General features: G+C 48.8%; 2 protein-coding genes across 2 annotated transcripts in view; one reads left to right on the forward strand and one right to left on the reverse strand.

Annotated features, from left to right (window-relative positions):
- LOC310768641 (zinc finger protein 574-like) overlaps nt 1-14,002 on the reverse strand; it is a 290,700-nt gene that overhangs the window by 206,468 nt on the left and 70,230 nt on the right. The window lies entirely within an intron of this gene.
- GRIK5 (glutamate ionotropic receptor kainate type subunit 5) overlaps nt 1-14,002 on the forward strand; it is a 92,856-nt gene that overhangs the window by 23,978 nt on the left and 54,876 nt on the right. Inside the window, exon 2 of the mRNA XM_083626920.1 lies at nt 11,945-12,080. Within this exon, the coding sequence (XP_083483046.1) occupies nt 11,996-12,080 (85 nt within the window). The 5' untranslated portion in view covers nt 11,945-11,995. The remainder of the gene's footprint in view (nt 1-11,944; nt 12,081-14,002) is intronic.

Below are 14,002 nucleotides of genomic sequence, written 5' to 3' on the forward strand. Positions count from 1 at the left end.
TACATTAGTTGTGTGGGAGTTTTTGCAGCCTTAATTCTGCCTGTTCTTAAAGAAGTGTTCTTTTTCATGTTTAAGTTCCAGTTCTCCAATTTCCTTCACCAGACATTCTTGTTCTGCTTCTGTGGCTTATTTTGATGGCTGACGTTCCACTGATACAGACCCCTCTGATGGCCAATTTCATGGCATCCCAAGTGGTCGACGATGAAAGGTTGCAGCAGGAGTTCACTACAAAATACCCTGTGATTGATGAACCCAGTCTTCCCACCTCCAGCTGATTTTGCAGGAGTAGTGAAAGGCAGCTCCAGAACAGCAGGCGAGCAGAGCAGGATTGGCGTTTGACAGTAACCCATACAGGGACGCAATCTGACACTTCCAGGCAGACAGTTTTTGCCTAATTTTTCAACTCATCCAGGGGATGATAGGATGTAAGCTGTTCATGTGTATACATTTTAGCTTTAGGGGTAAAAAAAACAAGCCAGGTGCAATTTCACACATTAGGATGAAGTCTTTCAAATTTCCTTCTAGTGTTTGCTGAGCATTCCCATTTGTTTGGATCAGTCTTCCCTTTTTATTGTGCTGTAAATGCCTCGCTGGATTCAAATCACCTCCCCTGGAATGTTTTCAATGCTTTAAAAGTTTTATCCAAGAAAGGGAGCTGGGACAGTGCTTTGTCTTTACCGCCTTGATAGCCCGCGACAAAAATATAACATTCCTCCGTATCTTCAAGCTATGCTAAAGGAGAAAAGTTAAATTAGCAAATAGTATTGCTACCCCTTATGCTTATAATGTACCTGGTGAAATATATTGGAGGAGAAATCTCTTAAAGGTAAAGGTAAAGGGACCCCTGACCATTAGGTCCAGTCGTGGCCGACTCTGGGGTTGCGGAGCTCATCTCGCGTTATTGGCCGAGGGAGCCGGCGTACAGCTTCCGGGTCATGTGGCCAGCATGAGTAAGCTGCTTCTGGCGAATCAGAGCAGCGCACGGAAACACCGTTTACCTTCCCACCGGAGTGGTACCTATTTATCTACTTGCACTTTGACGTGCTTTCGAACTGCTAGGTTGGCAGGAGCAGGGACTAAGCAACGGGAGCTCACCCTGTCACGGGGATTTGAACCGCCGACCTTCTGATCAGCAAGTCCTAGGCTCTGTGGTTTAACCTTAACATGTGCTTTCTGATGCCTAATTCCCCCCCCTGCTCCCGAAGACTTCTTCCATGTCTGATTCTTCATCATGGGATCTCCATTGTTGAAGGAGAGGGGATGAGGAGTCCGAGTTAAGTAAACAGAATAAGTTCCTAATCTCCTTATGAGTGGATTGCCCAGTGCATGACACTACCTGTAGTGGTGATCACCCCACCAATATCTCATGCCTGCCTTTTGCATTTTTTCTGTGTAGGGGTGAAATTCACCAATGTGCCTTAACGTATCGGGACCAGTTGTAAAGAAATAACAGTGGTTTGTCTTGCCGTGTAACTTTTTCCAGGCTGTATACTCGCTTGCAAATGGAGATTTCTTGTAGTTGCAAGACTCCTGAAGCGGATCACTAGGTCTCTAGGCAAACGATCCTTTTGGACCAATTCTATACAACACATCAGTGTTGAATTCTGTGATTCCCTCTGAACATGGCAATTTAGTCAGCCATTTTGCCATGAAGGGTATTACAGCTTCACGCCCAGAACCCTTGGCTAATCTGCTCACTTTTAGGTTCAAGCGGTAGCGGTCATTTCCCACCTCCTCTAAGTGTAATTGCGGGCTGAGAGTATTATGCGCTAGCAATTTCAGTTTTCCCACCTGTTTGACAGCTAGATTCACAGCTTCAATGGCTGTCTGAACCACCTTGGTAAGGCTGCCTTTGACTATAGTAACTCCATCTTCCAGAGGCTTTAAAACATCTTTCCAACCAGTGGTTAGATTAGTTCAGAGTCTGTCAAGCTGAGCTGACATTTCTGACAGGAAGAAGTCTGTGACCACTTTGTCCTTCTTTGTCAGTTTCAGCTCCTTGGCCGCCATAGCGGGCCTTCTTCTTTGCTATCTGACAGGACTTTGGGCTCAAAACACTCTCTCAGGTTTCGCTCCGACTACTTGTGTATACTCGGTGTAAATATTTGTCCTGATTTCAGAGAAGTCCTCATTTAGCGTTTGATTAGCTAAAGATTAAGTGCTGGGGAGAGGAGCTGGTGGATTGCTCCTCCACTTTCTTTCAGTGGCGTTAGTATGCTTCCCCTGCATGAAGAAAGCGTTGCCCACTGAATTTATGTGGGAATATCAGACCTGGCTGGCAGGATGTCACTTGGAAACATTCGTTTCAATGGGCTTTCTCTGAGTAGGACCTAATTGGAGACAACTCGTAGTGTTGGCATCAGCGGTGCGCAGACAATGGACTAGGGAGACTAGGCTAGTCCCCTAAATGTTCCCCTTGTGCCTCCTTCTCAAAGCCTTGGAAACTTCTGCCTGGCTTAGGGAGGGAAGAGCGATGCTCTGATGGGTCCATGAACCCTCCCACCACCTTCCCAAAGTCCGTCCAGCTTTGGGAAGGAGGCAAGAGGGCTCCAGCATCCTGTCAGAGCCCTGGCACCTCCTTCCTAAAGCCCAGGAAGCTTCTGTCTAGCTTAGAGAGGGAGGTGTGATGCTCACGCATGTGACATTGGGACGTCACAAAGCCATGCTCATGATGGCGGTCCCCCACCATCTGGCCCTAACTGTTCCCCAATGAAAAATTTCACTGCATGCCACTGGGTGGCATCATTCATTGTCAAAACTCTTACCCTCAAGAAACTCTTCCTAGATAAGTTTTACCTAGGTAAAGGTAAAGGGACCCCTGACCATTAGGTTCAGTCATGGGCAACTCTGGGGTTGCGGTGCTCATCTCGCTTTATTGGCCAAGGGAGCCGGCGTACAGCTTCCGGGTCATGTGGCCAGCATGACTAAGCCGCTTCTGGCGACCCAGAGCAGTGCACAGAAACGCCGTTTACCTTCCTGCCGGAGCGGTACCTATTTATCTACTTGCACTTGACATGCTTTCAAACTGCTAAGTGGGCAGGAGCAGGGACCGAGCAACGGGAGCTCACCCTGTTGCGGGGATTTGAACCGCCGACCTTCTGATTGGCAAGTCCTAGGCTCTGTGGTTTAACCCACAGCGCCACCCGCGTCCCACAAGTTTTACCTACCTACCTAATAATAATAATAATAATAATAATAATAATAATTTATTTGTACCCCGCCCATCTGACTGGGTAGTCCCAGCCACTCTGGGTGGCTTCTAGGAGCCCCTGTGTGTCTGTCATGGTTGATGTTGCAGAGAATTTGATGTTCGATGTTGCAGAGAATTCTGGGAGCGTTCTCGGTTCCCATGAGGCAATGGGTGCCTCTCTTGGGTTGCCCCACAGGCACTGAAAGTGTCCTCTAATGTAAGGGCAATACTCCCCTGTGTCTGCAGTTTTGCACCATGGTCGGCAAACTGACTTCCGGGGAATTTATCCTGCTGTTACTGAATTTCTTATTGAGGAACTCCAGAGTTCCTTCACCACATTGTGAAAGCTATTGGGGGTATGGGTCATGTTTAGGTTTTTCGAGTAGGGATTGGACCTGAGATTCTGACCTGGGAGACAAGCACAGGTTCCGTCTTTATGATCTGGCTGGCCGAGGAAGGTCCAGGGGTGTCAGAATTCAGAAACAGGGCGTTTCCTATTTGCCCCATAATAAATCGTAATGGGAGCCACCGCTTTTACACACTGAGTGAAGACTCTCCATTTTCCCGACTGCCGAGCGCCTGTGTGTATCGTGGGGTGGAGAAAAGAGTGTGTCTGTTGCCGTTTGAACTTTGATGCAAATATTGCTTTTCCAAATGTGCTGTGAATATGAACGACACTCATGCAAGTCAATGAGGAGGAACTTGGCATTAAATATTCTCTTAAGCAGCACCTGAGTGCAGAATCCAAGAATTCGGGTCTGCGAAGAAGGGTTGGCCAGAGGCAATATATAGAGGACAGGCTGGCAATCCTGTCCCTTTTATAAATTGAGTTGGGAGTAAGTGACTCCCGTCTGGGGCGGAGGTTTAGCTGTGGTGCAGGAATACTACTGGAAGCAATAAGCTTTAAAAGTTTAAATAAAAAAAAATGGGGATGGTGTTCATGAAATGTGGATTAAGCAGGGCAGGGAAATACCTTGGCCCTAACTGGGAGTGACTGGAAGTGGCCGCCAAAACCATATAACACCAGTCCTGAAGGACCTACATTGGCTCCCAGTACGTTTCCGAGTGCAATTCAAAGTGTTGGTGCTGACCTTCAAAGCCCTAAACGTCCTTGGCCCAGTCTACCTGAAGGAGCGTCTCCACTCCCACTGTTCAGCCTGGACACTGAGATCCAGCGCCGAGGGCCGAGGTTACAGGGAACCAGGCAGAGGGCCTTCTTGGTGGTGGCGCCCGCCCTGTGGAACGCCCTCCCATCAGATGTCAAGGAAATAAACAACTATCTGAATTTTAGAAGACATCTGAAGGCAGCCCTGTTTAGGAAAGTTTTTAATGTTTGATGTTTTATCGTGTTTTTAATATTGTGTTGGGAGCCGCCCAGCATGGCTGGGGAAACCGAGCCAGATGGGCAGGATATAAATGATAAATAATAATAATTATTATTATTATAAAAAACAGAGCCCGAAGGTAATCCTGATGCAAAACAGACAGCACCTATAATGTGTAGAAGACTTAATTCAGCAGGTGTAGCTTGCATGACAAACTATACCTGTTGGAAAGTCCCCTTTCCACAACTACTATATGGAACCTTTTACAGCTAGAGGGCCATATTCCCTTCTGGCCAGCCTATCAGGGGCCACATGCCAGTGGCAGGCAGGGCAATGAATACGGATGTTACCTCTGTACACTAGGCTGATCTGCAAAGATCCAGGAAAGACAGAGGCGCTCGGCCTAAGTTTTGGGAACCTCCCTGCTCTGGATGACTATGTTGAAAAGAGGAAAGTGAAGAATAAGAGGAAGGGGCATAAAGGTCCTCTGCTGGATGTTGGAAGCATCTGGGTCACTGACTTAGAGAAAAACAGCCCAGTAGGGAAATGTGGGAAGGTTCGCTCGCAAGACGAGATCCTTTCATAGAACGGACAATTGATGTCAGCAGTGCAAGAATCAGCAGCGAAAAGACATATGGAGTTCTCTGGGGGATGACTTGCAATGGGCTTGGGAGAAGGAGTTAGCTCACTGAGTGAAAAGCCACATTTTGCTGCCTTTATGTTTTGATCTTTTTTATTAAGTATTTTGTGCTTTCTTTATTTTTATTATGTAGTTTGTGTTATGTACTGAAGTTCTCACCCTGGGCCAGCAGGGGGATACTGTAGATAGTTATGCAAATAAGGGATCGAAAGTGAAGTTCAGTGATTGGATAGTTTTAGAGAATTGTTACAGTTACGTTGTACTGGAGCTCTATATAAGCAGGCTGACTGAACCCTTCAGTTCAGTTCAGTTCTGGCCTCTGAATAAACAAGAGCTGTTTGAAGAATCGCTGTGTCGTCTGATATGTTCACCCACAACTTAACAGTTTGTGCTTTGTATACTGTAACTTTGTGTTGTGAAGCACCCTGAGGCCTACAGGAATAGCTTGGTATACAAATGTCAATAATAATAATAATAATAATAATAATAATAATAATAATAATGGGCTGGTTTATACACACCTTGGGTTGCCTGACCACTGATCCTGCTAGCTAGGGATGATGGGAGTTGTAGTCCAATAACATCTGGGGACCCCAGGTTGAGAAAAGCTATCTCTAGAGATTGGTGAGCCATAACTCCCATCATTCCTGACCATTGGGTGTACTTGCTGGGGCTGATGGGAGTTGTAGTTCAGCAGCCTCTGGTAGGTCAAAGGTCCCCGCATCTGCCGTTGGCCCTTAATTCTTAGTGTGTGGGAAATGGCTGGCTGTTGCTACTCAGGGAGGGAGACGTCTGTTTATTATTCCAGAGGGAGGGCTGCGTAGCCACATCAGTCTGTTACATCCAATGTAAAAGACGTTTTCTGTAGCAAATCTGTTAGTGTTTTACGGATCTCTGCCTGTTTTCTTTCTTAATTTGAAGGAAGTCCCTTTGCATTGTCCACAGAAGAGGGCCTGGTGATGTAAAATGGGCATGTTTAGGGCAGAAGGATCAGGCCAACGGCTCATCTTAGTCCGGCTTCCTATTCTTACAGTGGATGCTTGTGGGAAACCTCAAGCAGGACCCGGGTTCAAGAGCACTCTGTGGTTTCCAGCAACTGGCACCAGAGCACAGCCATCATGGCTTGTAGCCATCAAAAGCTCCCTGAATTTGTCCAACCCTCTCAGGACCACAGAGTTCCCCCCTGCATTAGCAAAATTACCCCTCCTCCCTAGCTGCACCAATGTAAGAACCGTGCATGACAAATGGGGAGAATTTATTGCACAACAAATTGCCCCTTTCCCCACCTCCTGGCCCGTCGCTGACTTTCATCCCTTAGAAAGTGTCAATATGCGGTGCACCAGATTCGGAAGAAAGCACAGGGCATGCCTTGTGGGAGAAGCGCTGCCATGCCCCCAGGCCACCTTTGGCTGGGCACGCACTTCCCTCCTTTGCTTGGAGGGGCAAGGAGGTGAGAGAGGGCAGCCAAGCTGCAGATGGCTCTGCCTAGCAACCGCAACATCCTTTTAGCAGCTTCCTGTTTCCTGGCAACGGTTGCCACGTGGTGCACGAGAGAGCCCTCTTAGCCAAACTCGGCAGCAGCTATGAGTACCCCCACAGTGCTTCCTAGCAGGGTGCTGTGCTGTCTATGGGTGTCCCTGCTGCCGGTTCCTGATCGTGTTAAGGCAACCCATCTGCCCGCTTGCTGCTGTACCCTTCTTGCGCCTTTGCACCCTTGGCTGCTGGGGTTCCGCTTCCTCCACAGGTCTCCCCTGAATGCCTGTCTTTCATTTTAAAAAGAAGAAGAAATCAATCTCATTTTTTAAAAAAGCCAAGGTGTTGTTGGACTACAACTCCCATCAGCCTCAGCCAGAATTGCGCCTGGTCAAGGGTGATGGGAGTTGTAGTGCAGCAGCAACTGGAGGACACCATGTTCACTTCCCCTTTGCTCTAACCTAGACCTTTCGGTTTTGAAAGTGTATATGCAGCCTTTTTTAAAAAACCAAACCACCCAATAGCTCACTGAGAAATAATAAAATTAAACAACTTTAAACATATTAAAGGTAAAGGGACCCCTGACCGTTAGGTCCAGTCGCGGACGACTCTGGGGTGCGGCGCTCATCTCGCTTTACTGGCCGAGGGAGCCGGCGTACAGCTTCCGGGTCATGTGGCCAGCATGACTAAGCCGCTTCTGGCAAACCAGAGCAGCACACGGAAATGTCGTTTACGTTCCCGCCGGAGCAGTACCTATTTATCTACTTGCACTTTGACGTGCTTTTGAACTGCTAGGTTGGCAGGAGCTGGGACAGAGCAACGGGAGCTCACTCCATCGCGGGGATTCGAACTGCCAACCTTCTGACTGGCAAGTCCTAGGCTCTGTGGTTTAACCCACAGCGCCACCCGCGTCCCTTACATAAATTTACACTCCGGCTCTTCCCAGATGATCCCCATCTTCAACTATTTGAAGGGCTGTCACAGAGATAATGGAGCAATTTTGTATTCTGTTGTTTTGGAGGGTACAACCTGAAACCAGTGTGTTCAGATGATAAGAATGCAGATTTTTAAAACTAAAAATGAGGAAGAACTTCCTGAGAAAGTTCAGCAGTGAAAAAGTCTGCCTCAGAAGGTAGCAGGCTATCCAACATTGAAGGTTCTGAAATGGAGGCTGTACAGGGCACCTCTTGAGGGTGCTATAATTGTTAATTTCCTGCATCAGCAGTGGGCTGAACTGGATGATCTCTAAGGTGCCCTCCCAGCTTCCCACATCCCTGCTAAGCCTCCTCACCCCTCTGGCTATGTGGGCTTGCCTTAGAAGCAGGCACTCTTCTCTCCAGCCGGCTCCAGAATACCAATAAGTATGTAGGGCATTAAAAAAACCAAAACAAAATTGAATGCAGAAAGACCCTGCAGCTGAAAGTTGGTCCTGGGGCTCAGCTCAGAGCCCTTTGCTAAAATTAATCCCTAATTAATTTGGTGTAAGGAAAAGATAGTATCTTCCCTTGCAGTGTAAAAGGCCTAGCGTAATGCTCAGGCCTTCATTTGAGTTGGAGTTTGCCAGGGGCAAGATGACACTCTAGCTTTGAGCAACAGGTTCCCGGAAGGGCTGCCATTTCCTTGCTTCCCTCTTCCATTTCTGTTTGCCGTTAAACAAAAAACCGAAAACCAAAACAAAGCTCGAATTCCAGCCCTGTGTTAAGGGATGAGGAAGCATGCAAACCATCTTGTTCTTTTGCTTCAAGGAACGTGCTGGCAAAGCAGCAGACCCTGTTGGACTAAACCCAGAAATGCCAGCTGATTGACAGGTGGCTGTACTTTGGGGCAAGTGGCATTGTGGGCCAAACCGGACACCCTGGCACACTGAGAGTGACCTGTGTGTTGGAGGTTCCCCGCCCCTGAATGGCATCTTTACAAAGTTTAACCTTAGGATATGATGCAGAGACACCCAAATCCACCTTTGCTAGTCGCTAGTTTTGCTGCAGAGGCTGCTGCAGCTTGGAGGGGGGCAGAGAAGGGAGAATTCTATTGGACCCTGCTTTTTCTGCCCTGGCACCACTGTGGCAGACCCTCCAAGTGTCCCTCTTTTCCAGGGACAGTCCCGGATTTACTGAAGCCGTCCCGGCTTCTGATTTGACCTGTTTCCCCTTAGGACGTTTCTATTTTCATCAGAGAAATGTTGGAGGGTATGGTGTTATACGCCCCCGCCCCCCGAGCCAAGGAGATAAGTAACTACAGTCATACCTCATGTTACATCCACTTCATGTTACGTTCTTTCAGGTTACGTCCCGCGGCAACCCGGGAGTACCGGAAAGGGTTACTTCCGGGTTTCACCGCTCACGCATGCACAGAAGTGCAAAATGACATTACATGCATGCGCAGAAGCGGCGAATCACAACCCGCGCGTGCGCAGATGCGCTGCTGCGGGTTGCACTCTTTTCATGTTGTGAACGGGCCTCCGGAACGGATCCCATTTGCAACCAGAGGTACCACTGTATACAACCTTTAGAAGACATCTGAAGGCTGCCCTATATAGGGAAGTGGTTTTTTAAAAATGTTTAATGCTTGATTATATGTTTTAATATATGTTGGAAGCCGCCCAGAGTGGCTGGGGCAACTTAATAAAAATTAAGATGGTATAGGACGTCCCTATTTTCATCGGAGAAATGTTGGGTCCTGTTGCGGTGAGGGATGTTCCTTTTTCTGCTAACCAGCAACACGGGCTTGGGCGCTTCCATGTGAATGCAACGAGAGCTTTGCTTCCAGCAGCAATCGGCCAGTTGCCTCCGGGAAGCCCAGAAGGAGGCCTGAAGGCCAGAGCCCTCATTTCTGTTGTTTGCCCTCCAGCAACTGGTACTGAGAGAAACAGTGCCTCTGAGCACTGATCATGCATGCCTCTCGTTTTAGAAATAATCTGCTGTTTCAGCTGGAGGTGTATTTTTTCCTCTCCTCCTGGCTCTTATCTACAGGAATCTTCCTCCCCGCCGTCAAAATGAGCTTGCGAAGTGCAGCACCCCTTTGCCAGCTACTGACCCTTCTCCCCGCCCTCCTCGCCCCAGCCCCCCACTTACGGCACTCTCCCTGCCCCACCCTGGGGGAAAGGGGAGGGGTAGCGGAGTCTGACGCGTCTCCCCTTCGGCGAACCTCGGCTGTGCCGTTTGCCCGGCCGAGGCTGAGCGAAAATAAATATTAATGCTCAAGGTGAACGCAGTGCGAGGACGTCGGGTGGGGAGTGTTGCTGACTCAGCTCATAGCAGGACCAGCGTCAAGTGCAAAGGGGGAGGAGGATGTGCTGGTCCCTCTGCAGCACCAGGCTTTGGATGGATGCCCAGAGCTTGGGGAGTGCTGGACTTGGTGGCCACAAGGGGGCGGTGGGCTGCAGAGAGGAGGTTCGGCAGTCGGCGGGGTCCCGGAGGGGCCAAAATACTCTCCAAGTCTCCCTCTTTTCCAATGTCAGTCCTGGGTTTACAGAAGCCGTCCCAGTTTTTTATCTGATCCCGGAATGTCCCGCTTTTCCTTTGTTGTTGTTTAGTCGTGTCCGACTCTTCGTGACCCCATGGGCCAGAGCACACCAGGCACTCCTGTCTTCCACTGCCTCCTGCAGTTTGGTCAAACTCATGCTGGTAGCTTCAAGAACACTGTCCCGCCATCTCGTCCTCTGTCGTCCCCTTCTCCTTGTGCCCTCCATCTTTCCCAACATCAGGGTCTTTTCCAGGGAGTCTTCTCTTCTCATGAGGTGGCCAAAATATTGGAGCCTCAGCTTCAGGATCTGTCCTTCCAGTGAGCACTCAGGGCTGATTTCCTTCAGAATGGAGAGGTTTGATCTTCTTGCAGTCCATGGGACTCTCAAGAGTCTCCTCCAGCACCATAATTCAAAAGCATCAATTCTTCAGCGATCAGCCTTCTTTATGGTCCAGCTCTCACTTCCATACATCACTACTGGGAAAACCATAGCTTGAACTATACGGACCTTTGTTGGCTTTTCCTTAAGATGTCCCTATTTTCATTGGAGAAATGTTGAAGGGTATGGAATAAGACATCCCTATTTTCATTTGAGAAATGTTGGAGGCTATGGAATAGGATGTCCCTATCTTCATCGGAGAGATGTTTTAGGGGGCATCTTTATTTTCATCTCCAAGTAGGTTTGGGTATCTCCCAATGGAAACGGTGAGAACTTCTGCCAGTGGTTGTAGACCAGCCTTCTCCAGTCTGGTATCCTCTGGAGGTGAAGTCCGAAACTTCCAGAGGGCACCAAGTCGGAGAAGGCTGGTGTAGACAGTTCCAAGCTGGATAGACCAATGGTCTGATGTGGTATATGCCAACTTCCTGGTTCCTTCGCTTCTGGAACCTCTTTTTAGTTGTCCTCCTTGCTGGTCTCCTGAGCTCTGCAAGAGCAGCTGGGAGAGTGGATTAGGGATGGCGTTGCTTTAGCAGCTCAGTGTGAGACCTTCAACAACATCCCCAGGCCCCAGGTAGCTGGTGGAGTTTGCTGCATGCTGGCACCGTCTGCAGGTCTTCTGCCTTCACCTTTTTAAATGCACCAAGGCACAGACGTGCAGCTGCCCCGATCCGCCACTGTACCTTTGGTCCACCCTTCTCCTTCCTTGTTCTGGAGCAAAAGGAGTTTTGCTGGCTCCAGCAGGCAGTGGGCGGAAGAGGACAGGGGGTCGGCGGAGGAACAGGGCAAGAGGCTCAGCACCAGGGTATTTTAGGGTCCTCCTTCTAACCGGGAGGATGTGCTTTTAACTGGGAGGATGTGGTGCCTCTGTTTGGACCCTCAAAGGCCTCTTCAACAGCAGGTGTTATGCTGCTCTTTTTGGCATCCGTGTGTCTCGGGAGACAGTGGCGTGCGCCTCTGGGGGTGAAGTCAGGCTGCTATATTAGCAGCACCGAAGTCACCACCCCGGGGTGCAAGCCTGGGCAGTGTGTATGGAGTTCCGGGGCTGCCCTGACAAAAAGACCCCCTCTTGGCCTTGCTGATATGGTCCAGAGGAAAGCAAAGCAAGGTGTTTGGTACCAGCTTGGTTGCAGGAGTTTCTGGAGGGAGGCGTACAAAGAGCCATCCAACCGCCTTAGGGACTCCACTCCAGATCTGTGCAGGGTTTACTTAGACCTTTCTTCTCCTGACGATATTTCGCAAGGACCAGAGTTTTCTTTCTCCCAGGCGGGCTACCTTCCCAGGTTGGCGAGCCCCCTCTGCCCAAGCTATACTGCAAGGGATCATTATGGCTGTGCCCAGAAGGGGGTCGCTGTGCCAAACTCGGTGTGCCCGCTCCATGTACCTCACGGGGTGTGTTTCTCCTGCCCCTCCTGCAGGTGGCAGCGCGGAGGCCACGGCCGAACTTTCTCCATGAGGAGGGGTAGAAGATGCCGGCTTTGCCCGTGCTGCTGCTGCTGCTGATTCTCGGCTTCGCCCACAAGAGCCTAGAGGTGCTGTCGTCTCTGCGCATGGGTAAGTGGGGGACATCCACGGGGTGGGGTGGGGGACTGATCTACAGGGCTGATGCTGTGGGTGGCTGGATCCTAGGGGTGAGGCAACAGTGACTGGGTCGGGTTGGTGCTGAGATGTGGATAGACTCTTGGAAAGGATATATTTGTTAGGTATATATTTGTGAATGCCATCCTTTCGCAGCTTAAAGGGGACGCTTAGATAAACCAGTTTTAGCCTTTTGGTTTAAGTAACTCAGGATGCTTTAAGGAAGACTGGGTTTTCCTGGTCTTTCCCCCTTAAAACAATAATCAGTCTTGTAAAAGGTAAAAATAATATTTACTCGCTCTTAATTCTTTTTTGAAGAGTAACAGATACAGTAGCTTTGTTCAGGCAGGCTTAAAATGGTAATCCAGCTACAAAGACATACCATATTTTTCTGTGTATAACATGCCCCTGTGTATAAGACAAGGTCTTTTTTGGGACTCCAAATTGAGAAAATGGAGGGAGATTGCCCAGAGTTGTTGAGCATTTTTTTGGGGGGGGGGGATTGCCAAAAATCACAGGAGAAACACAGCCAATTGCCCGCCCAACTGCTGCAGCAGCCAATAGCCAACGGACCTTGCAGCACCCACCAATCACCAACGAAAACACCACTGACAATCTCCTGCTCGTGGCAACCACCAATTGCCCGTCCTACCTCTCCACTATCTGTGTATAAGACGACCCGCAATTTTTTGCATATATATTTTATTATAAAATAGCCTAGTCTTATACACGGAAAAATACGGTAACTTTAGTCTAGTTTAAGATGGAGTCTGAGCATTGGAGCTCTGGCTCAGCCGATGTTCTCACATTTCTGTCTTGGTGATGAAGGTGGAAGAATAAGAGCAATAGAGAATAGAGGATGAGCCCAGGCAGGTAGGAGAAGTTATATGGCTACTCACAAACCCCTTTCAGGGCACAGTGGGAATGTCTCTCACAGAGGTCTCTCTAGCAAACTTACAGGAAAACTCTGTGAGCTCCAGCTCCTATCATGTGCCTTTCTAGCAAAACATCACTTGTTGGTTTGAGTGCACTTTAAATATCTGACAGCCGTTTGACAGCTCCATTCTCCACCCTTGAGTCCAGGTGGCTGCAGGGGGAATAAATCAGAACAGGGAAAACGTGGGGAATGGAAAGACATTTCGTGGGGTCGCGTGAAAGCCGCTATTGATCCGATTTGATTGCCTTTCTGCTCCGCTTTCCATTCAAATGAACCCCACAGTGGCTTAAAGCAATAAACAGAAGCAGCACCGACAGAACATTATATAGTTACAGCACAACTCAGAAAATATAATTAGCAGATAATCAATAAAAACAATTACACAACAAAACTGTAACAAGTACGCTAAAGACCGTTACATTCAGAACCGCTGCCACTGCTACCACCCCCAGCTAAATCGTCTTTCGCTCTACACAATCCATTAAATCACAGAGTCATAGAATTGTAGAGGTGGAAGGGACCTCAAGGATCATCCAGTCCAACCCCTTGCAATGCAGAAATCCCAAGCAGACCATGCATAACAGATGGCCAACTGACCTCTGCTTTAAAATCTCCAAGGAAGGAGAGTCGACCACCTTCTGAGGGAGTCTGTACCACTGCTGAACAGCTCTTACCATCAGAAAGTTCTTCCGTATATTTAGTTGGAATCTCCTTGTAACCTGAACCCATTGGTTCATTTCCTACCCTCTGGAGCAGGAGAAAACAAGCTTGCCGCACCTCCCATGTGACAGCCCTTCATAAAATACGCACCTAGCATACAAGAGGACAAAACACCCACTGTAGAACCACACTGTAACAAGCACCCTGTCTCCCACGCACCAAGGGTGCAATAGGATTGATCAATGTTCTCTGCAGGTGAGCACCTCCTGCAGATACCATCTCATCAGGAGGTCCCTTCCAT

Source organism: Podarcis filfolensis (assembly GCF_964270895.1).
Source record: "Podarcis filfolensis genome assembly, chromosome: 8".
In the NCBI taxonomy this organism is placed as follows: Eukaryota; Metazoa; Chordata; class Lepidosauria; order Squamata; family Lacertidae; genus Podarcis; species Podarcis filfolensis.